This window comes from Nomascus leucogenys, chromosome 19, assembly GCF_006542625.1.
Source record: "Nomascus leucogenys isolate Asia chromosome 19, Asia_NLE_v1, whole genome shotgun sequence".
Taxonomy (NCBI): domain Eukaryota; kingdom Metazoa; phylum Chordata; class Mammalia; order Primates; family Hylobatidae; genus Nomascus; species Nomascus leucogenys.
Genome location: NC_044399.1, coordinates 35,542,327 through 35,569,222, shown reverse-complemented (window position 1 = coordinate 35,569,222; position 26,896 = coordinate 35,542,327). Strand labels below are relative to the sequence as shown.

The following is a 26,896-nucleotide window of genomic DNA, read 5'->3' as shown; positions in this document are numbered from 1 at the left end:
TAATAAACTCCTACTCATGCATTTCTATAGGTATATGGTGCTACCTATCTACAAAAACTCCTGGATCCTTTATTACGAATCGTGATCACATCCTCTGATTGGCAACATGTTAGCTTTGAAGTGGATCCTACGAGGTTTGTCATCTTTTCACATAGAACTGCTCTTTTTTTTTTTTTTAACTAACACTGCGTGAAGCAAGGCACCTTCTCCCCTTGATCATTTAAATTAGTTTTTAATTATAAAAGTTATATACAAATACATGTTTCTTTAATGATATCTGTAATTTTTTTTAAGGTATCCTTTTTTTTTATTTGCCTTAGATCCAGGGACAAACTAGAGAAAGGTGTCTTTGACTTCCACCTCCGGAGACTGTTACTAGTTAAGTCTGTTCCCCTGTCCTTTTTCCATGCATTTACATATTCATGGTAATGCATACTATGCATACACAGTCACTTGCATGCATACTCTTTTTCTAACTCACTTCTTCTCCTTCATCTAACTCACTGATGAGGAGTGACTTAGGAGAAGGGAAAGAGGTTAATAGGTAATGCAGGGTGCAGTTTATTTGTCATTTTTTTTTAAAATTTGAGACAGAGTCTCACTCTGCCATTCAGGCTGGAGTGCACTGGCACAGTCTCGGCTCACTGCAACCTCTGCCTCCCAGGTTCGTGTGATTCTCCTGCCTCAGCCTCCTGAGTAGCTGGGATTACACGTGTGTGCCACCAGGCCCAGCTAATTTTTTTTTTTTTTTTTTTTTTTTGTATTTTTAGTAGAGACGGTGTTTCACCATGTTGGCCAGGCTGGTCTCAAACTCCTGACCTCAGGTGATCCTCCTGCCCTGGCCTCCAAAAGTACTGGGATTACAGGTGTGAGCCACCATGCCCAGCCCAGAGTGCAGTTTAAACCATCATTTCTGTGAAGCTTTCTCTGCCTGTTACCAGGTACTACCCACGAACAAAGAAATATGCTTTGTGCTGCGCACCACCATTGTAACAATTGGGACGATTTATGAGTTTCTCTCTCCTGTAGACTGTTTGCTCTTTTACATTTTTACATCTTTATATCCTTCCATGAGTATTTAGCATGGTGTCTGCTGTATAGCGAACATTTTATAAATATTTGTTAAGTGAATGAATTTTAACTGAATATCATGCTTGCTTTTTCTAAGCCACATGTTAAGATGTTCTTGTCTGTCTTTCAGTTAGGACTTTATTTTTTACTTTTAAGTTCAGAGCTTCTTGATGATTGTTCTTCCTAAATAATTATTATTTAGCAACTGTGTATCAGTTGATATTTTTGACTCTGCATTTGCCTAAGTATCAACTGTAATATCTATTCAGAACTCCAGCACTAAGCCAATTTTTGTTAAAATAGTTAAAAACTTAAAAGTAATTTTTAAATTTTTATTTACTTCTTATTTTTTGAGATGGGGTCTCACTCTGTCACCCAGGCTGGAGTGCGGTGGTACCATCTCGGTTCACTGCAATCTTCCCGTGCAGGACTCAAGTGATCCTCCCATCTCAGCCTCCCAAGTAGCTGGGATTACAGGCATGCACCACCACGCAAATACAAAATTTTTGTATTTCGGTAGAGATGAGGTTTTGCCATGTTGCCCAGGCTGGTCTCAAACTCCTAGACTAAAGAGATCCACATGCTGTGGCCTCCCAAAGTGCTGGGATTACAGATGTGATCCACCACGCCTGGCCAAAGCAATATTTTGTAAAGCCTTGTATTTTCTTGCCATTAAGCACTTTCAGTTTTTTTCTTGACAACTTCTCATGTCTACTTTTTTTTTTCGCAATTTTCAAGTGTACATAATACATTATTACTGATTTTTATGTTAATTTTGTGCCCTACAATTTTACTGAATCTTATTATTAAGCAATTTTACTTTCTAAAGGTTAAAGAATTACTTAGAGTGTGAACCAGCTGCTTCAAATAAATTTACTATACAAAGTGCTGTGGTCCAGATAAGAGAACTAGATGGCAAACAATATACTCAGGTTGCTTAAAATCAAACTGAGGCCCACTCTGACATGTCAAGAGCTTGAAAGTCAACACTCACGTGTTCACAACATGAAAAAAGCTAAAAAACTGAAAATCAGCAGCTCTTAGATCCATCAGAGAATTTAAGTCCACTCCAAAAACTGGAGAGACAGGTAAATACAGAGAATCAGTTTACCAGGAGAAGAAGCTGCTGGAGCCAGTAACTGGTGGGAAAGCTTAAATCATAATTGATGAATTGCTGGAGGCTGAGCATGGAGTACCTAGAGAGTTAAAACTCCTGGGGGCCTAGTCTTGCAGGGACCCCTGCACTTTTGTGAGTTTTACCTCCAGAAGCCTCACCAGGCTCTCATGGTGAAGATAGGAGAAAAATCCCTTCATGCTTTGGGCAGGGCAAGGGGAAAAGTAGCCATTTTTAAATATGACCACAGTGTTCTGTTATCCCTAGCAAAGATTTGCCCTCAGGAGAAATTACTTTACCAGAGCTTTATTTGACTTAGAAGTTAGCCACCTCCAGCCCCCTCTAGCGTTTCTGTAAGAAGAGGAGAAAAAAGGCTAAGAAACTCTTTTGAGTCCGGCCTGGTGGCTCACATCTGTAATCCCAGCACTTTGGGAGGCTGAGGTGGGCAGATCACGAAATGAGGAGATCGAGACCATACTGGCTAACGTGGTGAAACCCCGTCTTTACTAAAAATACAAAAAATTAGCTGGGTGTGGTTGCACGTGCCTGTAGTCCCAGCTACCAGGAGGCTGAGGCAGGAGAGTCGCTTGAACCCGGGAGGTGGAGGTTGCAGTGAGCCGAGATTTGCGCCACTGCACTCCAGCCTGGGCAACAGAGCAAGACTCTGTCTAAAAAAAAAAAAAGAAAAGAAAAGAAACTCTTTGAAGGCCACACTTTAAGGAATTTGGCCCAATAAAACAATGGAGTTATAATCAGATTATAGAGTATTTCCCTTCCCCAATATCCCAGTTAACAGGGGGAAACCCAGGGACAACAAAAGAGACAGAAATAAGAGCACTAGAGGAAATGGGCACCTACAGTTACAGCAAACATTAAACATAACCTGACTTCTAGGCAGATTAACAGAATGCCTCACGCTAAAGTCCAATTTACCTCAGTTCCTATGACCCAATACATCTTGTCTGGCTTTCAACAAAACATTACAACACATGCTAACAAAAATGAAAAATCAGTCTGAGGAGACAAAGTAAGCATCAGAATCAGACTCAGATGTGGCAAGATGTATTGGAATTTTGAAATTGTCAAACTGTGAGTTTAAAATAACTAATATGCTAAGGGCTTTAATGGAAAATGGACAGTGTGTAAGAACAGATGGGTCATGTATGCAGAGACATGGAAACTAAGAAAGAATCAAAAGAGAATGCTAGAGAAAAAAGCTGTAACAGGGAGAATTCCTTTGGTGGGCTTATCAGTAGTCTGGGCACCACTGAAGAAACAGTCGGTGAATTTGTAGTTATATCAAGAGAAACTTCCCAAACTGAAATGCAAAGACAAACAGAAGAATAAATGAAAATGAAAATACATCTTGTCAAAATTTGTGGGGTTTAATAAAAGCAGTTGCTTAGCAGTGTTAAATGTGTATGTTAGAAAAGAAAATCTAAAATGAATTATCTGAGCTCTCACCTTAGAAAACTATACAAAGAGCAATACCTAAAGCAAGATGGGTTGGGGGGGGGGGCAGAAATCAGAAATCAATGAAATTAAAAATAGGAAAAAAATAATGAAACGCAAAGCTAGATCTTTTTATTTTTTAATTTTTATTTTTCGTGGGTACATAGTAGGTGTTTATATTTATGGGGTACATGAAATATTTTGATACAGACATACAATGTGTAATAATCACTTCAGGGTAAATGGGGTGTCCATCACCTCAAGCATTGATCTCTTCTTTTTTCTTTTTTGAGACAGAGTTTCACTCTTGTCGCCCAGGCTGGAATGCAGTGGCACTATCTTGGCTCACTGCAACCTCCGCCTCCCATGTTCAAGCAATTCTCCTTGCCTCAGCCTCCCAGGTAGCTGGGATTACAGGTGCCCACCACCATGCCCGGCTAATTTTTGTATTTTTAGTAGAGACGGGGTTTCACAATGTTGGCCAGGCTAGTCTTGACCTCCTGACCTCAGGTGAGCCGCCTGTCTTGGCCTCCCAAAGTGCTGGGATTACAGGCGTCAGCCACCATGCCTGGCCTATCGTTTCTTTATGTTACAAACAATCCAGTTATACTCTTTCAGTGATTTTTAAATGTACAATAAGTTCTCGTTGACTGTAGTCACCTTATGCTATCAAATAACCAGATCTTATTTATATACTTTTGTACACATTAACCATCCCCGGTCTCCCCTTCCCCACCCCCCACTACACTTCCCAGCCTCTGGGTAACTATCATTCTACTCTCTATCTCCAGGAGTTCAATTGTTTTAATTTTTTTAGCTTCCACAAATAAGAGAGCGTACGATGTTGTATTTCTTTGCCTGGCTTATTTCACTTAACATCATAACCTCCAGTTCCATCCATGCTGTTGCAAATGACAGGAATCTCATGTTTTGTGTCTGAATAGTACTCCGTTGTGTATATGTACCACAGTTTCTTTATCCATTCTTCTGTGGACGGACACTTAGGTTGCTTCCAAATCTAGGCTATTGTGAATAGTGCTGCAACAAACATGGGAGTGCCGATACGTCTTCAATATACTGATTTCCTTTTGTTTCGGTATATACCTAGCAGTGAGATTTCTGGATAATATGGTAGTTTTATTTTTAGTTTTTTGAGGAATCTCCAAATGGTCCTCCATAGTATTATACTAATTTACATTCCTGCCAATAGTGTATGAGGGTTCCCTTTTCTCACTTTTCTCCTTGTCACCATTTGTTATTGCCTGTCTTTTGGATGCAAGCAACTTTAGGGTGACATGATATCTCATTGTAGTTTTGATTTGCATGTCTCTGATAATCAGTGATGTTGAGCACCTTTTCATGTACCTGTTTGCCATGTGTATTTTGTGTGTTTGTTTGTTTTTGTTTGTTTTTTTTGAGACACAGTCTTGCTCTGTCACACAGGTTGGAGTGTAGTGGCATGATCTTGGCTCACTGCAACCTCTGCCTCCTGGGTTCAAGTGATTCTCCTGCCTCAGCCTCCTGAGTAGCTGGGATTACAGGTGCCTGCCATGATGCCCGGCTAATTTTTGTATTTTTAGTAGAGACGAGGTTTCACCATGTTGGTCAGGCTGGTTCCAAACTCCTGACCTCAAGCAATCCACCCGCCTCGGTCTCCCAAAATGCTGGGATTACAGGCATGAGCTACCATGCCCAGCCATGGAATATCTTTTTTCTTTGCTTTATTTTCAGTCTGTGTTTTTCCTTATAGGTGACGTCTGTTTCTTGTAGGCAACAGATTGTTGGGTCATGAGTTTTTTTTGTTTGTTTTTAATCCATTCAATCACTCTTATGTCTTTTGATTGGAGAATTTAGTCCATTTACATTCAATGTTACTATTGACAAGAACTTACTCCTGCTATTTTGTTATTTTCTGGTTGTTTTGTGGTCTTCTCCTCCTTTTCTTCCTTCCTGCCTTCCCTTTAGTAAAAGTGATTTTCACAGGTGATATGTTTTAATTTCTTGCTTTTTATTTTTTGTGCATCTGTTGTATGTTTTTGATTTGAGGTTACCATGAGGCTTGCCAATATTTTATGAGCCATTCTTTTAAGCTGATGACAAGTTAACACTGATTGCATAAAGCAGCAAACAAGCAAAAAGAAAACTAATGAAAACTCTACACTTTAACTTTATCCCCCTACTTTTTAACTTTTTGTTGTTGTTTTTTTTTTTTTTGAGACGGAGTCTCGCTCTCTCGCCCAGGCTGGAGTGCAGTGGCGCAATCCCGGCTCACTGCAAGCTCCGCCTCCCGGGTTCACGCCATTCTCCTGCCTCAGCCTCTCCGAGTAGCTGGGACTACAGGCGCCCGCCACCACGCCCGGCTAATTTTTTTGTATTTTTAGTAGAGACGGGGTTTCACTGTGGTCTCAATCTCCTGACCTCGTGATCCGCCCGCCTCAGCCTCCCAAAGTGCTGGGATTACAAGCATGAGCCACCGCGCCCGGCTACTTTTTGTTGTTTTTATGTATACCTTATTGTACTGTCTGTATCTTGAAAAGCTGGAGTTATTTTTAAAAGCTTCATCTTTTAGTCTTCTCAAGATAGTAGTTCGTACCACAATTACAGTGTTATAATATTTTTTGTATTTACTATTACCAGTGAGTTTTGTACCTTCAGATTTCTTATTGCTTGTTAATGTCCTTTTCCTTTTGATTGACGAACTCCCTTTAGCATTTCTTCTAGGACAGGTCTGGCATTGATAAAATCCCTCAGCTTTTGTTTGGGAAAGTCTTTATTTCTCCTTCATATATGAAGGATATTTTCACTGGATATACTGTTCTAAGGTAACAGTTGTTTTTTTTTCTTTAGCACTTGAAATATGTCATGCCACTCTCTCCCGGCCTCTAAGGTTTCCACTGAGAAGTCTGGGGCCAGACATATTGGAGCTCCATTGTATGTTATTTGTTTCTTTTCTCTTGCCGCTTTTAGGATCGTTTCTTTATCCTTGACCTTTGGGAGTCTGATTATTAAATACCTTGAGTTAATCTTTGGTTTAAATCTGTTTGGTGTTCTATAACCTTCCTGGACTTGAATATTGATAAATATCTTTCTGTAGGTTTCATAAGTTCTCTGTTATTACCTCTTTGAGTAAATTCTATAGTGCTCTTTCTCTTTCTACCTCCTTTTTTTTTTTTTTTTTTTTGGCATGGAGTTTTACTCCTGTCGCCCAGGCTGGAGTGCAATGGTGCAACCTCTGCTCACTGCACCCTCCGCCTCTACCTCCTCTTTAAGGCCAGTAACTCTTAAATTTGCTCTTTTGAGGCTGTTTTCTAGATCTTGTAAGCATGCTTCATTCTTTCTTATTCTTTTTTGTCTCCTCTGTGTATTTTCAAATAGGCTGTCTTCAAGCTCGCTATTTCTTCTGCTTCATCAATTTTGCTTTTAAGAGACTCTTGATGCATATTTCAGTATGTCAGTTGCATTTTTCGTCTCCAGAATTTCTGCCTGGTTCTTTGTAATTGTTTCAATCTCTTCATTAAATTTATCTGATAGGATTCCGAATTCCTTCTCCACATTAACATGGATTTCCTTGAGCTTCCTCAAAACAGCTATTTTGAATCCTCGGTCTGAGAGGTCACATATCTCTGTCTCTCCAGGATTGATCACTGGTGCCTTCTTTAATTCGTTTGGTGGGTCATGTTTTTCTGGATGGTCTTGATGCTTATGGATGTTCATTAGTGCATGGGCATTGAAGAGTTAGGTATTTTTGTAGTCTTTGTAGTCTGGGCTTACTTGTACCCACCCTTCTGGGGAAGGCTTTCCAAGTATTTGAAGGCACTTGGGTGTTGTTATCTTAAGTCTTTGGTCACTGCAGCTATATCTGCTTTAGGGGACACTCCAAGCCCAATCATGCTGTGGCTCTTGTACACTTATAGCGGTACCACCTTGGTGGTCTTGCGTAAGATCCTGGAGAATTCCCTGGGTTATCAAACAGACTCTTGTTCTCTTCTTCTCTTCCCTTACTTTCCTCTAAACAAACAGAGTCATTCTCTCTCTCTCTCTCTCTCTCTCTCTGTGTGTGTGTGTGTGTGTGTGTGTGCGCGCGTGCGCGCGTTGAGCTGCCTGGAGCTGGGGGAGGGGTGACACAAGCAGCCCTGTGGCCACCACCACTAGGAGTGCGCTGGGTCTTGCCCAAGGCCTGCAGTACTGCTGCCTGACTACCACCTATGTTCGCTCAAGGCCTAAAGGCTCTACAGTCAGCAGGTGGCAAACCCAGCCAGGCTTGCGTCCTTCCCTTCAGGCAGTGAGTTCTCCATGGGTCCAGAGATGCCATTCAGGAGCCAATGCCTAGAGTTGGGTACATTAGAGATCTACCTAGTGCTCTATTCTGCTGCGGCTAAGCATTAAGCTGGCACCCAAGCTGTAAGACAAAGTCCTTCCCACTCTTCCCTCCTCTTTTCTCAAGCAGAGGAGTCTTTTCCCATGGCCACCATTACCCCAGGCCCATGGTGAGTGCTGCCTGGCTATCACTGATGTTCACTCAAGGCCCAAGGGCTCTTCATTCAGCTCGTGGTGAATGCTGCCAGTTCTGAGTCTCTCCCTTAAGGCCATGGGGCTCCCCTCTAACCCAGGGCAGGTCCAGGAAAGTTTTCCAGGAGCCAAGGCCTGGAATCTGGGACCCCAGGAGCCTACTTAGTGCTCTACCCCACTGGGTCAAGCTGGTACCCAAGTTGCAACACAGAGTACCCTTTATTCTTACCTCTTCATTCCTCAAGCAGAAGGGGTCTCTCTCTGTAGCCACCACAGTTGGTAATGTGCTGGGTCACGCCTGAAGCCAGCATGTCTCCAAGTCTCACCCAAGGCCCACAGCAAGTACTGCCTGGCTATCCCTCCTGGTTGTTCAGGGGCCAAGGGCTCTTTAGTCAGCAGGTGATGAGTTCTGCCAGGACTGGGTCCTTCCTTTTAAGACAGCAGATTCCCTTCTGGCCCAGGGTTTGTTGAGGAGTGTTGTCTGTGATGTAGGGCCTGGAATGGGGGCCTCAGGACTCTGCCTGGTGTCCTCTCCTACTGTGGCTAAGCTGGTAGTTGGAAGACAAGGTCCTCTTTACTCTCTCCACTCTTGTATTTGAACAGAGGGAAGGCGTCTCTGTTGGAGCTACAAGTTGAGCTGAGCTGCCTGGGTTTGGGAGAGGGGTGATGTAAGCATTCCCTTGGCTGCCCTGGCTGTCTCACTAGATCCACCCCAAGTCCACTGGCTCTGAGCCCAGCACAGCACCAGGACTTACCAAGAAACTGCAGTCCTTGTGGGCCTAGACTGCCTTTCAAGTTTATTTAGGACCTCAGGGTACTTTAGCTCTTGGTGGTGGGGCTTGCTGGAACTCAGGTTTCAACAGCTGGGATGGGTGATTTACCTCTGGCTAGGTCTGTTCTAAGTTCCCTATCCTTGAGCACCAGCTGAGCTCTGCCCTGTGTTGCTTTCTGCTATGACAGGGCAGCATTTAGTCCTAATGCAAAGTCCCATAATCACTGTGCTGTCCATCCCCCAAGTGCAGATTTTCTTTGCACACCATGGGGCCACTGCCAGGAGGTGAAGGAAGGGTGGTATAGGTAATTCAAGACAGTTTTTCCTACCCGCTTCAGTGCCTCTTTCCTTAATATGATGTTAAGACCAGGTATTGTGATCACTTACCTGATTTTCAGTTCTTATGAAGGTGCTTTTTTGTATGGATGATTGTTCAAGTTGGTGTTCCAATGGGGGGACGATCCCTGGAGGCCTCCATTCAGCCATCTTGCTCCACCTCCAGTTCTCAAGCTAGTTCTTTGAAAATCAACTTGGGAAAAGTTTTATACACAGGAACACTTGAATAATTGAACACAAATGTTCATTGTAGTTCAGAATTAGTAGTATATTCAGCAGGTTACCATTGGCATGTGGGAAGCAAGAGAGCACTGTGGCTAGAAGGTATTGTTTTAGAGGGAAACCTGAAATGGACTGCAGTGTTCCTGCTGCTATGCTGACTCAAAAAAAAAATTTGACAAAATAGGCAATTGTCAGGGTTTCTAGCAGTCTCTTTGAGCCTTGTTAAAGAAATTGTTAATCTCATTCATACCCACCAACTCCTAGGCCTCCATATCTAAGATTTGGATTACTGTTGTAGCTTAACTGTTCTCCCTGCATATAATCCCCATATTTAGACAGTCTCTTCAATTAGCCACATATTGCAACTTCATTTTCCTCCTGTGGCTTCCTAACAACCATCAGCCATTCTCCAATGGATACCAACCAGGTGTCCTTGTGATTCAGTTCAACCATGACACTGTTTACCTGGAGATAGCATCAGATTTCCCACAGGATAAGGGCTGAGTAAGATTGCTACCACTTCAGATGCCAATTACAAGCCCCAGGTTGTTACCTGTGCTTCTCACAACTTCACCTTGAGTTGGATTAATTTGCTAGAATGACTCACAGAACTCAGGGGCATACTTTACGTTTGTTTGCCTATTTACTATAAAGGATATCACAAAGGATACAGATGAACAGCCAGATGGAAAAGATGCACATAAGGCAAGGCATGTGGGAAGGGGCTTGGAGCTTCCATGCTGTCTCCAGGTGCACTACCCTCCAGGCACCCGTATGTGTTCGGCAACCTGGAAGCTCTTCAAACTCTGTTCGTTGGGTTTTTATGGTGACCTCATTACATAGGCATGATTGATTAAATCATGGGTCATTGGTGATAATAAACTCACCTTCAGCCTCTCTTCTCTCCTTGGAGGTTGGGGAGTGGGTCTCAACCCTCTAATCGAAACTTGGTCTTTCTGGTGACTAGCCCCGTCTTGAAGCTCCCTAGGGCCTCCCAGCCACTAGTCATCTCACTATCATACAAAAGACACTCAGCACTTCCAGAGATTCCAAGGGTTTTAAGAGCAATGTGTCAGGAATCAGGAGCAGAGACCAAATATATATTTATCACAATACCCTTGAATTATTGTTTTGAGTACTTAGTGTGGAATACCTGGTCTATATGTCTTTCTCCTTTTTGAAAAGGTCAAAAAGCAATTGTTGAATCCTCAGCACCTGATACTAAGATGGCAAATAGTAGATGTGCACTAAATGTTTATTGGATTGATTACCTGCCCTACCTACTTTCTCTTTCTGAAATACCCTTACTTCTTTTGTCTATGCAAATTCTGTGCCTCCTTTAGAACTCACCTGTTCAATGAAATATTTCTTGCTTTGCAGTCCATGCTAATTTCTGAACTCTTACTGTATTCATATGCTGTGCCACACAGCAAACTCTAAGGAATGTAGAGCAATGATGTAAGTGTCCAAAGCATTTCTGTAATACGTTAATTAATATAGAAACAAAATTACTAATTCAGCTGTTAAAAACAAATATTTACTCAGTACTTGCTGTGGTAAGGCACTGTGCTAGTCTTTAAGGGGACATAGGTAACTTCCTTCAAGGAGCTTACAGTTTAGCAAGAGGGATAAAACACACAACAGATAAGTGGTGAGTTTCATAAGGGGTGTATTTTGAGAGTTCAGATTAGGCTAGTTAGAGTGTAAAGGTTTGTGGATTTGATTGCTATTGAGTAAAATTTAAACTACATAAAGTAGGCATTATTATTCCTGTGTTATTGATGAGAAAAAATGACACCCAGAGAATTTAAGGATTGTGACCAACTCATAATGATCCATAACTGATAGAGCTGAAATTTAAACCTAGTAAGTCTGCCTGTGGAATCTCTTCCTTTAATCGCAACACCAGAGTTTAGAGGTGGTACTGATAAGAGTTAGCAACACTGGGCCGGGCACGGTGACTCATGCCTGTAATCCCAGCACTTTGGGAGCTGAGGTGGGCAGATCATAAGGTCAAGAGATCGAGACTATCCTGGCCAACATGGTGAAACCCTGTCTCTACTAAAAATACAAAAATTACCTGGGCGTGGTGGTGGTGCACGCCTGTAGTCCCAGCTACTTGGGAGGCTGAGGCAGGAGAATCGCTTGAACCCAGAGGCGGAGGTTGCAGTGAGCTGAGATTGTGCCACTGCACTCCAGCCTGGCAACAGAGCAAGACTCCATCTCAAAAAAAAAAAAAAAAAAAAAAAAACACTGACTGGATATGGGGAATAATGAAGTAGAGCAGGAAAAAGTGACATCAGAGATGGCCTGAATGATGTGATTAAGAAAGTGATAGTGCTATTGATAACATAGAGCACATGATAAGACATAAGAGTAAGAGAAAAAATCAGTTAATTTGGGGCATACTGATTTTTAGATACCAGTGGGGAGGGGACATCTAGCAGTTAGAAATGTCAGACTGGATGTGAAATGCAGTTCAAAATAGGGGAAACCTGAATGGCCACAAAATATCTAAAAGCATGTCTAACCTTAGTAGGAACTGTGGAAATAGAAGTTAAAAACATGAGCTACCTCATGTTTTTCTCACCTACTAGATTGGAGGGGAATAAGAATTCTTATACAGTACTAGTTTTAGAGCTATTTGGCATTATCTGGTAAAGTTAAATCTGCATATACTCAATAACTCAGAAATTTCATTTTTAGATATCTGCCTTAGAGAATCTCTTATGTGCAAGAATGTTCATTGCAATGGTGTCTATAAAGGTGAAAAATGTTTAATATTCATTAATTAGAGAATAGATAAATCATGGTATACAATAGACTGTTATGCAGTAAAGTGAACTATATCTTCATCTATCAACATGGATAAATCTCAGAAACATAATGTAGAGTGAAAGATAAAAGTTGCCTTTTGTTACTATTGATGAAAAAAGTAAAAACCTACATCATTCAGCCAAGCGTGGTGGCTTATCCCTGTAATCCCAGCACTTTAGGAGGCCGAGGCAGGTGGATCACTTGAAGTCAGGAGTTTGAGACCAGCCTGACCAACATGGTGAAACCCTGTAAAAATATAAAATTAGCCGGGCATGGTGGCGCATGCCTGTAGTCCTAACTACTTGGGAGGCTCAGGCAGGAGAATCACTTGAACCCAGGAGGTGGAGGTTGCAGTGAGCTGAGATTGCGTCATTGCACTCCAGCCTGGGCAACAAGAGTGAAACTCCATCCCCCGCCCCCACCACCACCAAAAAAAAACCCACCTGCATCATTCATATGTGTGTGTTAATTTTTTCGTATGGGCATATATACATAGAGGATTGTGAGTTGGAAAAATACATGATATTCTTGTTTTATCTGTCCCCTCTCTCCCCCTTTTGTTAAAGCATATCTCAGAGATCATGTTTCTAACATATACAGACTTAAAACACACACACACACGTGCACACGCAGCCTGAGCATTTCCACACAAATTAAAGTTAATAATCCTGAATAATATATCTAAGACTAGTTTTCTGTTAAATTTTTTTCAGTTATCTCAAAGTTGTCTTTATTTTTATTTTTGAGATGCAGTGTTGCCCTTTCATCCAAGCTGGAGTGCAGTGGTGCAATCTTGGCTCACTGCAGCCTCCACCTCCCAGGTTCAAGTGATTCTCCCACCTCAGCCTCCTGAGTAGCTGGGATTACAGGCACCTGACTAATTTTTGTATTTTTAGTAGAGATGGGGTTTCACCATGTTGGCCAGGCTGGTCATGAACTCCTGACCTCAAATGATCTGTCAGCCTTGGCCTCCCAAAGTGCTGGGATTGCAGGCGTAAGCCATCGTGCCCTGTCAAAGTTGTCTTTTTTTTTTTATAGTTGGTTGTTTAAAGATTCCAACGAAGTCTACGTGTTGCACTTGGCTTAATGTCTCTGTAAGAGTCTCTTTTAAGGAGTGATTTTCGTTATTTATTTTAAACAAAAGTGTTAGGATTTTATTTTTATTTTTTTGTAGGTTAGAACCATCAGAGAGCCTTGAGGAAAACCAGCGGAACCTCCTTCAGATGACTGAAAAGTTCTTCCATGCCATCATCAGTTCCTCCTCAGAATTCCCCCCTCAACTTCGAAGTGTGTGCCACTGTTTATACCAGGTATGCTTACAGTTAGAGATTACCATTATTAATCTAAAGTTAAATTTTGAAGAATGCTTTATCAAAGAAGGATCTAGCTGCTGATGGTGTGTGGTTAACTATAATACTGAGTCAGTTTGGATGAATTATACATTGAGAATTGTTGTTGGAATTGTCTTTGAAAAAAACTTAAATATTACTTAGGCAACAGTTTGAAGTAAGAGAATACTTTAAAATACTAAATTTTCCTTGCGTTGGGAGCAAGTTTAAAATGCAGTGAATCCACTGGGTATGATGGATGTGGCTGAAATGAACATATTATGGATTTTTGTTGTTGTCATCTATTAACCTAAATTATTTACAGGGTGTTTCACTGTTGAGGCGGGTCTCCTCCTTGCTTTTTGCATTGTAAATTGCCTGATCATCTGTGATTTTGGTTTCTTCATTAATGTATAATTAGTTTGTGTCAGGTTTTCCCAGGATAGGCTGATTGTTGTTTACTTTATGTAGCATGTTTCTTAAAAGAGATACTGCATCATCATTCCGACCAAATTATTAGACCTTCTAACACTAGCACTGCAAGTAATGCGTCTGAATTCAGAAGATAGCCATAGTCATGGCCTTCTTTTTTAGGGAATTTGGTCTGTGTTCTTTTATGCCTTCTACTGTGTTTTTGAATTGCACATTGCAGTTTTAGGAATTATTTATTCCAAGGGAGTAATGCAAATGCATATTAGCCTTTTGGAAACTGTGATTCTGGAAGAAACATTAGTGGGTCTGGAATTTGGGATAGGGGTGGATATAAGGGAAATACACAGTTATCAAAACCCATGTGTTTGTGTCTCTCTCTTTGCAGAGTCATCGCAGCCATTTGCTTTTTTATCACATGGCTTCAGTTGCTTAGAGACGTTAACAGCATCATTGAAATCACCATTTTAAAAGCTGTTTGAGGCTGCTCTATGTGAATTTTTTCCCCATTGCTATTTTTAAAGATGTATCTGTTCTATCTGTAAAAAAGCTTTTCACAGTATACATAGATGATAAAACATACTTAACCTTGTCTCTTAATTTATCATGACTTTTCTGCCTTTACAAAAAGGCTCAAGGAAACAGGAAAATCCTATATAATTTTTTCAACTAGTTAAATCTGAGTCTAAAGGGTAGTTTAGTTATAATATGAAACTTAATACAGTGAATATCTTCTCTTAAGTTTGGGCTGTATTCAGGTTTCTCTTTAAATTTTATTTAGTAATTGTTCTATTGATGAAACTAGGCAGACAGGAAATAGCACATATAAAAAATAGTCTGAGTTAGCTTCTTGGTTGGCCTAGTAGTAACTGGTTTCAGAGAGCAAGTGGGTTTCTAAAATGACAGAGGCTTCGACTTTAGCTGGTTAAAAGTGAATGGGGACTGACTACATGATTACATGGTCTAGGAGATTGTAGTAGAATTTCTTCATGTGGTCGTCATCCTAAAAGAAAAATCTTTTTGTATCATCAGCAAACTTGGAGACCGTTTTGAGACCATGATTCTAATAATGTAAAAGGAACGGGTCTTAGCACTTATTTAGTACTTAGGAAATATTTGCTGAAGAAATAAATTTCCCATCCCTCCCACCTAAGTAAACAAGATTCTTGCCAGCTTTCATAGCTAAAAAAGGAGGAAAATAGTGAAAATAGATTTTTAAACACTGTATGTGGTGATTATTAAACAGTATGTTGTGCTTTTTAGAGCACTTCACAATAAAATATCCTATATTATTTTAATAACAAACCTGGTTTATTATGTTAAAATTTCACATAAAATTATTATCTTTAAAAACATGAATTAAATGTGGTATCAGTGCATTGTTTAAGTATTGGGTAAAAGCACTGTTGAAGAGCAGAGATAGTATGCTGTGTTGTTATTAAATAAGGCTTTATTTTTTAATTAGTAACTGGTAACAGGGAATGTTACATTTACTGATTAGAAAGAAAGACAGGAAAAAAGCTTTGGTCTCAAGATAGTATTTTATTGAGTCTGCTTCCCAAACCTAGTTTATTTCTTTTGGTTTGCTCTTTTGTTTTTATTCATCTCTCCTCTTCTGGCTTTTTCTTGCCCCTTTGCCTTTGGCAGTAACAGAAGGGTACCTTCGTGCTCTTCTCTGTTCTGCCTGGAGGGATAGTAGTCCCTTTGGGACCTACTGGGGAAATGTTAAAAGGGAAGTGAGTATATTGCTAGCTAATAAACTTCCCTGGACTTCAGCTCCTTTTTTGAGTTCATATCTTGGCCTTTAAGCCTTTTCAAATCATGCGTTAACCAGCTGTATTACTTTGTATACCTTCCTTCCTTAGTTGACTGGATTAAGTTTATTTAAGAATAGCCAACTGTGAACATGTGTCAGATTTATAATTAAATCATTTTCTCATGTGTTGTTTTCACTTCTCCTGATGGTTTTAGGATAAAGATAAAATAATTCCCAGAGTGGATATTCTCTTATGGTGAGAGAATTCTAAGAACTCTAATTTATGATTCTAAATAAATCTCACCCTTTTTCAGTAAATCCGCTTCTCCAAACTGAAGTAGTTTACACACATTTTTAAGGCTATAAATGATAGTTATATACCATTGTTACTAATACATTTGTATATAGTCTAAAGTTTGAAACAAAGCTCTGTGAGCTAAGGGGCTGTGTCTTGTTGTTTTACTGCTATTTCCCAATGCCTAGAATGGTATTTGACATGTAGGTGCACAATAACTGCTTGGATGGATGAATGGGTGGGTGGATGAATGGATGTCTAACTAACTTAAAGCCCAAGTTATGGGTTATGGTGTTGGATGTCCAGAATTCCCAGAATAAGATGCCATCTATTTGTGGATTAAATAATTCTAACATGGTTTTAAAAATATTTTTTTTTTTTTTTTTTTTTTGAGACGGAGTCTTGCTCTGTCCCCCAGGCTGGAGTGCAGTGGCGCGATCTCGGCTCACTGCAAGCTCCGCCTCCCGGGGTTCACGCCATTCTCCTGCCTCAGCCTCCCTAGTAGCTGGGACTACAGGCGCCCGCCAACACGCCCGGCTAATTTTGTGTATTTTTAGTAGAGACGGGGTTTCACCGTGTTAGCCAGGATGGTCTCGATCTCCTGACCTCGTGATCCGCCCGCCTCGGCCTCCCAAAGTAAAAATATTTTTAAAATAATTATTCTGCCTAGGCTGGTCCAATCAAGAGTCTTTTAATTTTGAAAAAACTCTTTGGTCTAGAAAGAGCTCTGAGAGATGAAACCAATATGTGTCTGGAGTTTTGGGGTTTTTTTTTAGGTGGCTTTTTTTTTTTGAGATATTTTGATAAATGGTCAACTGTAATATGTGAAAAGTTTAAGCAGGCCTACAGTTTTGTTCTGTAATTTTCTCTGCAGTTTCTTCACTTTAATAATATTAATGCTTCTTACTAGTTGAGCTGATAACCTTCTTCTCCCAAATGTTGCAGAGCTTTTAACCTCCTCTGATTAGAACCATTTCAGGAAGTAGCCTGCAAACATTGAAAAATATGTGAAATGTTAAGAGTAATCTTTTTTAGAGAGAGAGAGGTCTTTAATTCAGAATTTCTAAAGTGAATTCTTATATTTATCCATATAATTTTTATTTCTTTATTCAGTAGGATCATAATTAAATGCCAGGTGTTGGAAAAAGAACTTAAAGTCAATTGAAGGATACACAGAGAAGAATTTTACATACCAAGAAAAAATTATGTAGACACAAATGTTTTTAGTGTGTGATCTACTTGTAATGAATATTTTATATTACATTTCTCAAAAGCTAGGAATTAACCAAAATGTAAATATTTAATATCCTCAAATTCACTTGGGGAGAGTTTTTCTGTGATTCATAGCCAGAAATAGTAGACATGATTGGGTCTCAACATTTCTTGCTGTTTTAGTGCTTGGCTTAAAAATGTAATAAAAATTAAAACCCAGAATTAAAATTCATTCCTCAAAATTCAGTTGATTTCTAATTTTTTGTTGATTCCATTTGTGTTACATTTTATGGTGTAATTTTATGTACAAGCCAACATTGTTTTTGTTGCTGTATGTAGTCGGTGCTGTGACTTGTTTGTGCTCATCTCTGTTCTGTAGGCAACTTGCCACTCCCTACTGAATAAAGCTACAGTAAAAGAAAAAAAGGAAAACAAAAAATCAGTAAGTTTGGAGAACTTTTTATTAGCTGTTTCTTTCAAAGCAAAACAAAAATCTTTTGCTGTTTGTTAAGAATATCTTCACTTCAGCCTATTTGACCTTCACTGTAAAATCATTCTACTAATTCTGGCACAAAATAGCTTTCATTTCAATTAACCCTGGAATTAAGTTACATTGAAACATTCTCTGTGTTCCTTTGGTTTGATTTATCCCAAAGGCAATTTGTGGGCATTTGTTGCGTTGGATATCCTTGGTCTAATTTTATTATTGTTACTTTTTAAATTATAAATGAATGCAAAGAAACTTAATTTCAAGGCCTTAGGAAACGCTGACTCTCTTCATTCTTGCTTCTTGTTTGAAGGTAATGTGAGTGGTTTCTTTTCCCAGAGATGACAGTGTTTCTTAATTGTTACAAGTATGTGGTGGGAAAGTGTCACTTTCTAAATCTTGCCTAAAAGTTGCTAAATTTTGTTTTTTTACTCTTCATATTTTTATCTAGGCAGTCTCAGGCATAATTTAGATATTTGTGCATAGATCATAGAAATTTTAATGGTAAAACTACTTTTACCTCAAAAAGTAAGAGGTAAATGATAAGATAGTACTTTTGAGATAAAAGAAAACTGAGTTCATATTTGTAGAAAAACACATCATTCTGCAAACATAATGTGAATATACTATCTGCTTCTATGAACTTGCCTTGATTTATTTAAAAGGAAGAAAATTATGAGAGTTGTAATTATTTTCTTCAAGTGAATGGAATTTGTCCAAAATATAATATGCATTCATTTTACATTTGCCATTATCTGTCACAGTGACTTATCAGGCTGAGCCCTGTGTTTGTTCATATAATCCAAATGATTGTAGAGTAAGATGTAAAGAAAACTAAGTAGGTAGTTTTCTTAAAAGGGTGTAATTTAGAATACAGTGTTCATCTGGTTTCATCTTTCATTCCTTGTCTAAACTTTACATACAATAAAGCTTTATGGCTGGGCACAGTGGCTCATACCTGTAATCCCAGCACTTTGGAAGACCCAAGGTAGGAGGATCTCTTGAGCCCAAGAGTTAAAGACCAGCTTGGGCAATATAGCGAGTCGTCTCTACAAATAATTTTTTTTTTTATTAGCCAGGCATGGTGGTGTACTCCTGTAGTCCCAGCTACTCAGGAGGCTGAGGCAGGAGGATTGCTTGGGCCCAGGTGGTTGAGGCTGCAGTGAGCTGTGATTGTACCACTGTACTCCACCATGAGTGACAGAGTAAGACCCTGTCTCACAAAAAAAAAGAAAAAGCTTTACATATAAGTTTCTAAACTGTACATATAAATTATCTAAGCTTTAAATATAGATTTTTAAAAATTCAAATCGAAATTTAAATTTATAGACATACTTTTGTTGTGTCCATTGAAGATTTTATTTTTGAGTATATTAAGTAAATTTGACTAGCTATGATCAAATTGATTGGATTATAAAGACATTTCTAATGCTTCAGCCTTCTAATTCTCAGCATATGTGAGTTTAACATAATGTACACCATCATTGTTGAAATTAATTTGCTGCATCTAACACTCTTGTTCAGTGTTATACTAATGCCATTTTGTAGTGTATCACATAATTAAAATTGAGGCTTTCTGTGTTTCTCTAGAGCATGTTTTCTAGCCTTTCTAACAACGCTTTATTTATTAAGATTTTGTCTAAAATTGTTTCTTGAAATGTTTTTTTTTCCATTAATTTTCAAAAAAATTTTTTTAAATTTCTGGGTAACACTAAGTTTTGGAATGTATTTCTCAGCACAGGTAATATGAGCTCCTCATGGAAACAAGGGGAATCTAATTGGAATTTGAGATACTTGAGAGTACATTCCAAAGTATGAAGACAGTATACTCATAAATTTAAAATGTTGTTTTATGGAGTTGTGTGCTTTAACAAAATCTAATGATATTTAAGAGCAAGCTGACTTTCTTTTTGGGTGTATATGTCATGGATTGGAATATGTAAAATATAGAGAGAAGATCTGGCTTCTAGTATATACCTGTGTAGTCACATTACAGATAACTGTTTATTATTCCCAAATATATAGTGTATAATGAGGTCTACTTTGAAAGTTAACTGTCTGCCTAACTCAGGGAGAATGCAGTAACTAAGCATATATGGGTAGTAATGCTCTTGCTGAAGTGTAGTTTATGACTGCATGCATTCGCGTTATGTAGTCAGCTTTTACCAAGGGAAGAAAGGGTACATTTGGCTGATAACTGGTCTCAACACACAGACTGACCCAACTTTAACCTTTTATGCAGGATGTCTTTTGGATCCAAATTAGATTTTTATGGATTAAAAAAACCACTATAGCATGTATGTATTATGAGGTAAAATTACATCGATGTCAGTTAGTGGTGAATGCAAAAAAAAAAACAGTCCTTTTATAAGTTGACTTATGAAACTTGTTATATAGCATTTTTATTGGTTTTTAAAATCAGTTGTTAGTTCCAAAATTATATTGATTCTGCCATCAGTGATACATATATTTATATGATACATGAAACAGTATGTGTTCCTGAGGTGTGGATATTTTGGGTTTTGACATGAATTATTTTTAAAGATGTGGAAGATGGTAAAAGTGTAGTACTTTTCGTAAATTTTACAATATTCTTTTGGGAAATCACTCAGTTTTTCATTAAATTCTGATGCTGCATACCATTAAATCAGGTGTAAATATGAGTCACATTTTAAAACTTCATTGTCCTAGAGAAAACCGGTAAATAGCTACTTTCAAAAAAGTATTTTGTCTAATTGATGATAACCATTACAAATTTCCTTGTTCCTTCTCCACTCCCAGTGCTTCATTTTACTAGCATAAAAAATAAAACAGTATTTTGAAAGCTCTCCATGTGTTTCACGGCAGGTTAACATTTTATAAACTAACTGGTTCTTTGAAAATTAAACTATGGCTTTTAGTTTTTTAAAAGCCATTTTAGAATTTTAATGGGTTAAACGTATTAGATGCTAATTCTTTTAAAATAATCTATTTTAAAATAATTATAAAGCAATTTTTAATCCTTTTCCCTCCTGCTAACTCACTCCTTAAAGGCTTTAAAATGTTATAGGTTTGTTTTGTCTGCCTTTATTTATTTATTTATTTATTTATTTATTTATTTATTTTGAGACAGAGTCTCTGTCACCCACACTGGAGTGCAGTGGCACGATGGCTCAACTGCAACCTCCACCTCCTGGGTTTAAGCGATTCTCCTGCCTTAGCCTTCCAAGTAGCTGGGATTACAGGTGTGGCACCACCATGTCCAGCTAATTTTTGTATTTTTAGTAGAGATGGGGTTTTGCCATGTTGGCCAGGCTGATTTCGAACTCCTAGCCTCAAGTGATTTGCCCACCTCGGCCTCCCAGAGTGCTGGGATTACAGGTGTGAGCCACCATGCCCAGCCAGAGAATTGTCTAAGATTAAAATTTGGGAGTTTTAGAAGAACCACTCAGTAGCAGTGATGGTCTATGAATATTCTAAAGTTATGTGAAGAATTTTGTTTGTGTGAATGCATACATTCATTTTGCTAACCTTTATCAGATTTCAAAGAGGTTCCTCGTCCCCAGAAGGTTGAACACCGTACTGGAATAGTCGAAGCACTCGAATTTTTTCTTAATTTTACATATTTCTATAGTTTTAGCTAAAACTTCTGTATCGAATTCTAAATGTATATATTTGAGCTAAAAATAAATGGTATTTAGGTTTTAAAGCCATTCTAATAAAGCAGGTATATTTGGTCACCACCAGTTTCCCCTTATTTAAGGGTTAAGGTTGTTCTTCATGCAATAAACACCGTAACATAAAGAAAGCTTCCTGAACTATGTGTAGTGTAACTGAAGATGGGACTATATTAATTACAACTGACCTCTTTTTATCACCTCTTAAAAATATTTTCTCTAAAATCTAGTTTTTACTAACTTCCTATTAGAGATTATAGAAAGCTATTTTGAGGTTATAAGCAGTGATAACGCATTTACAATGTGGACTGCATGAAGCACTACATTGAACAAGATGAAGTGAAATAATCCCCATTCTTTCCAGAGTTAATCTGGAATCAGCCTGTCATAATTTGTCATAATTTCCTGTCATAATTTATGACAGGAAATATTTATTGAAGCATTGTGAAAAAATAGTTATGTGATATTCCACATGTAAATCTGGGTCCCCTCCCACCAGTATCCTTTGAAATGAAAGTTTATCCTTGGAATCACAGAATATTGAGTGGAATGCTACAGTTTTGTAGTCACTGCTACTTTAAACAGCAGTTTAGCCACACTAAGCAAGAATAGCTGTAGAGATTAAAATGTTACATTGTGTTCTTTAAAAATGAACATATATAGTATATATAAAAATGTAAATTGCAAAATATAATTTTCATCTATAACATGATTTAAAGCAGGGGACTCTGGAAAGGGATGGGAGCTGAACCAGTTTTATAGGACTCTTCCCAAGCTAAGGTACCTTTTTATCTTAATGTAGAATGTTTTATAAAGGGAAAATAATCCATTTTAAATATTGGGTTCACATTGCTTTTCAGGCTGGACAACCATTTCTTGAGTTCTTAAATTATTTTTATTTGACAGAATTATAAATTGAGGTAGACATAGGGGTTCTCTCTTCTGGTGAGATCCTTTTTTCTTTTAGGTCCCCAAGAATTCCCATCCCTCCATGGTTTAAATAATAGGTAGGTTCTTGTATTATAAAGGAAGCTGTGAAGAAAAGGAACTGGCAGTAACATTACTTGTAAGTAAGTTTTTTTTTTTTTTTCTCGGTAAGAATCTAAGATTTTGTTTTGTATATGGCAAGCATTTTTTTCTTAAATTCAATTGTAACTGGTACATAACAAAATGTAAATATTTACTATCAGGTGTAGGATGTTTTGGGGGTGTGCTGTTGAAAATTTAGTTTCACCTTATAAAGTTGACCACACTTTCATGTCTGTTAATCTTAGTAAATTATGATCATCTTTGTGTGAAAAATTTGGTCTGCCTTCATTACTCATCAAACATGCAGTATAAGTGATGATACAGTGAAGATCTTTTTTCAGGTTTCTTCTACCCATCTCATCCATGAGGTTTTTCTTTCCTCTGAGATACCTTAATTGTACTTTAATATGATATAAGACTAGAATTGAGAGGAAACTTTATTTTCTCATGTTTTGGGAGAAGAAAAAAATAGAAATATGTCATTCATGAGGACTGATTGATTCAGAGTTTTTGTGCAAAGTTTGACCTTTGAACTCTTTGTTTGCATGTCTTTATATTAATTCAAACCTTATACTCAATTCTCAACTCCTTGTTTTTAGGTGGTTAGCCAGCGTTTCCCTCAGAACAGCATCGGTGCAGTAGGAAGTGCCATGTTCCTCAGATTTATCAATCCTGCCATTGTCTCACCATATGAAGCAGGGATTTTAGATAAAAAGCCACCACCTAGAATCGAAAGGGGCTTGAAGTTAATGTCAAAGGTGAATTATTTTGATAATCTAGCTATCTTTAATTCCCCTTCCAACTAAATTTTCAGCTTTTCTTATAGTACTTCCTCTTACATCTGTATTTGAAATACCCTATGGTTTTCAGTTATGTGCTTTTGTTTTATTTGTTTATATTACAAAGGAATTCATTAGTTAGGTACCTGATGGACCTTATTTTCATGATAAAACATTTTATTATAGCAGATGTCTTGTGTTATGAAGATCATTTTTTGCATAATCATTCTAGACATTCCGAAACAGACTAGAATGTAAACTGTAGGATTTTTTATTTTAAAAGGCAGTAAAGATTTTTAATATATATTTTTACATGTAAATATAATTATATTTGGGAAGGTTAGAAACACTACCTAAAATTATAGAATGAGGAATGATTGTTTTTTAAGTACTAGCAGAAATTATATCAATGAGAAAATTCATGTTTTTAAAGAATATATTAATGTATAGACTTCATACAATAAATAATCTGATTATTTATAACCCTGTTTTATTGTGTAGATACTTCAGAGTATTGCCAATCATGTTCTCTTCACAAAAGAAGAACATATGCGGCCTTTCAATGATTTTGTGAAAAGCAACTTTGATGCAGCACGAAGGTAATTTACTTGCCACTTATTCAGTTGCTCTGTTTGAATCAGATATTTTCAGTTTCACATAAGTCCATGTACCTGTTTTACATGAAGTTCCTGTGTAGGTTTTTTTCTTTTCCTGCTCTAGGTCAAGACATAGCTTGTCTTATTTTATTTTACTATAAAAGACAGTCATGAAATAAATTAATATTTTTTATAACTTGGTAGTGATTTTCATATTTGAAAACCAAGAGGGATTTTTGACATGTCTAATTAAATAAAGGATTTGAGGATGGTACAGTATGTGGACAAGGAAGAAGTAGGATTCTTTTTATTTAAAACTAAAACCAAATTGATATCAATAATATATAACAATGTTTAATAAGGTTTTTTTGATGTTAGAGTATTTGTGATACTTAAATGTGGAAGTATATCTAAACTAAAATGTTACTCTTTAAACCAAGTAAAGCAAACACGTAAGATTTTGTTTATGAGGAACTGAACTTTATGATTTTAGAAAACTTTTCTGCTAGATTTCCATAACTAGTTATTTCACTTTATTTCTCTGAGTTATTGGTTCATCTGTAAAGTGGGGATAAACTCTTTGCCTGAGTTGTTTTTAGAGAAGAAAATGAGATAATTCATAAGAACGCGCTTTGTAAATTTATGTCTGGAATTCTGCTTTTCATGCAGTGTGAATCTAATTGATCCTCATCATCTAATCTAGCCTTGTACAACTCTCTCTTCCAGTTTATCATCGTTGTAGTTGTTACTGACTTTTTTTCTGTTAGAGAAATTGGAGTTGAAAAGGTATATTGCTGAATGACAAGCCATGTTGGAAAGAGAGTCAATGTCAGCATAGGATTCATATTCTGGCACTCTGTGTACCCATACAAAGTTAAAAAGATCAAAGTTTTAATCCTGGCTCTGACCTAACAGGCTATATATCTTTGGGGAGGTCTTTTGTCTGGACCTTCATTTCCTTATCTGTAAAATACTAGCCTCTTTCCAAAGTTTCATCCATCTTAATTTTGTTGTTGTTTAACTTCAGAGCCTACTTTGAAGCTGAAGCCGGGTATCAGAAATGGGAAGCCAACTTTCTCCTTGTCCTTTTTGCTTTGTCTAATGTCAAGTCACATTGTGGGAACAAGCCCTCCATATTTGTAATCTCAGTTACTTCACAAAGTTACTTCATATAAATTTAATTCAAACATAAGTCTGGGTGTATCTGGTGTTGAAAATTCTAATGACTTTGCATTTTTGAAGGTTTTTCCTTGATATAGCATCTGATTGTCCTACAAGTGATGCAGTAAATCATAGTCTTTCCTTCATCAGTGACGGCAATGTGCTTGCTTTACATCGTCTACTCTGGAACAATCAGGAGAAAATTGGCCAGTATCTTTCCAGCAACAGGTAAGATTTCCCAGTCATGGGGATAGTGAACACTCTCCATTTAAATTTAGATTAATACAATTATTGGTTATGAATAGTGCTTTTTACTTTGCATCTTCTTGGACTAAGAATTATGGTCTAGAAAGAGAAAGATTCTTTTTTTCAAAAAGAATACAAACAAAAGGTTAAATCGTATTAAATAATCAACAAACCTACCTAGGTTCCAGTGGTCATTATTATTATTTTTTTGTCAGGTTAAGAAATCACAGATTTGCTCTGTGGGTTTTTATGGCTTGCAAATAGTTATAGATCCAAAGAAGTTCAAATTAGCATTGGCATTTGACTCTGAAGAACAGCCAATTCATAGGAATTCAGTAATTAAAATATTGTCCGTGTTTTAATTCTATGATAAACTCATTTATGATACTCTAAGTTTATGCAAATAAAGCTTTATATAGAAAATACCGGCCTGGCACAGTGGCTTACGCCTGTAATTTCAGCACTTTGGGTGGCCGAGGCAGGCAGATCACCTGAGGTCAGGAGTTCGAGATCAGCCTGGCCAACATGGTGAAACCCTGTCTCTACTAAAAATACAAAAATTAGGTGGGCATGGTGGCAGGGGCCTGTAATCCCAGCTACTTGGGAGGCTGAGGCAGGAAAATCACTTGAACCCAGGAGGCGGAGGTTGCAGTGATCCAAGATTGCACCATTGCACTCCAGCCTGGGCCACAACAGCTAAACTCCATCTCAGAAATTAAGAAAAAAAAAATCGAAATTATTAATTTGGGCATTGTTTCATTAGCTCTTATTAGTCTCTTGGGTAACATAAATTACTTGCTGTCCCATCTAGTTATGTAAACTTGTAAAGGGACCAAATTCCTATGTATGAAGAGTTCCTTACGAAGGAAAAATGAGTCCAAATTATTTTTAAATGCCAATAAAAATGATTAGCACATTCACGGGAAAAGTAGTGGACTATGAAGCTAAGGGTAAGCAGTTGGGAGATGGGAGTTTAAATGACAGGGCATTTTAATCTTTTATGAAGTATTAATGGATTGAAGTAGACATGGTCCTGAGGTCTTTTTAGTGCTGTTTACAAATCAGCTGACAGTAAAAGGAAAAGCAACCAGTTACAAGTTAAAGAAATGTGTAGTGCTAAATGTGAACTGCTAATTTTTTTTCTAAGTAGTTTGCTGTATCTAGGGATCATAAAGCTGTTGGAAGACGACCTTTTGATAAGATGGCAACACTTCTTGCATACCTGGGTCCTCCAGAGCACAAACCTGTGGCAGATACACACTGGTCCAGCCTTAACCTTACCAGTTCAAAGTTTGAGGAATTTATGACTAGGTAAAGTACAACCTTGAAATAGTTGATTGCTTTCTTTTTGGTTGAGAAGCAGAGTTTGCCACCAGGCCACTTGTTAGATATGATAGAAGACTATGAGGAAAGATGTATTTAATAATCACATTGCCATGTTTGGGGAATCCAACTATATATTATTTATATATATAGGGTGTGTTTTATATGTTGATTGTCATAACAATAGTAACAAATCATATTTTATCATCTTGCTTTCATAAGTTTTCACATTTAATACTTGCCAGGGAGTGAAGACAACATTATTTTCAAATTATAGTTAAGGAAAATGCAACTCAATGTAAATAA

At 37.8% G+C, this 26,896-nt stretch overlaps 1 protein-coding gene across 5 annotated transcripts in view; it reads left to right on the top strand.

The window, feature by feature from the left end:
- Nucleotides 1–26,896, top strand: part of NF1 (neurofibromin 1) — a 284,759-nt gene that overhangs the window by 145,397 nt on the left and 112,466 nt on the right. For 3 of the 5 annotated variants that reach the window (XM_003280199.2, XM_030800221.1, XM_030800220.1), the window contains 6 exons: nt 31–134; nt 13,468–13,603; nt 23,085–23,243; nt 23,766–23,863; nt 25,103–25,249; nt 26,432–26,578. In XM_003280199.2, the coding sequence (XP_003280247.1) occupies nt 31–134; nt 13,468–13,603; nt 23,085–23,243; nt 23,766–23,863; nt 25,103–25,249; nt 26,432–26,578 (791 nt within the window). Of the gene's footprint in view, nt 1–30; nt 135–13,467; nt 13,604–17,692; nt 17,756–23,084; nt 23,244–23,765; nt 23,864–25,102; nt 25,250–26,431; nt 26,579–26,896 lie in introns of all 5 variants that reach the window. The other 2 variants (XM_003280198.2, XM_030800219.1) reach the window with 1 other exon arrangement.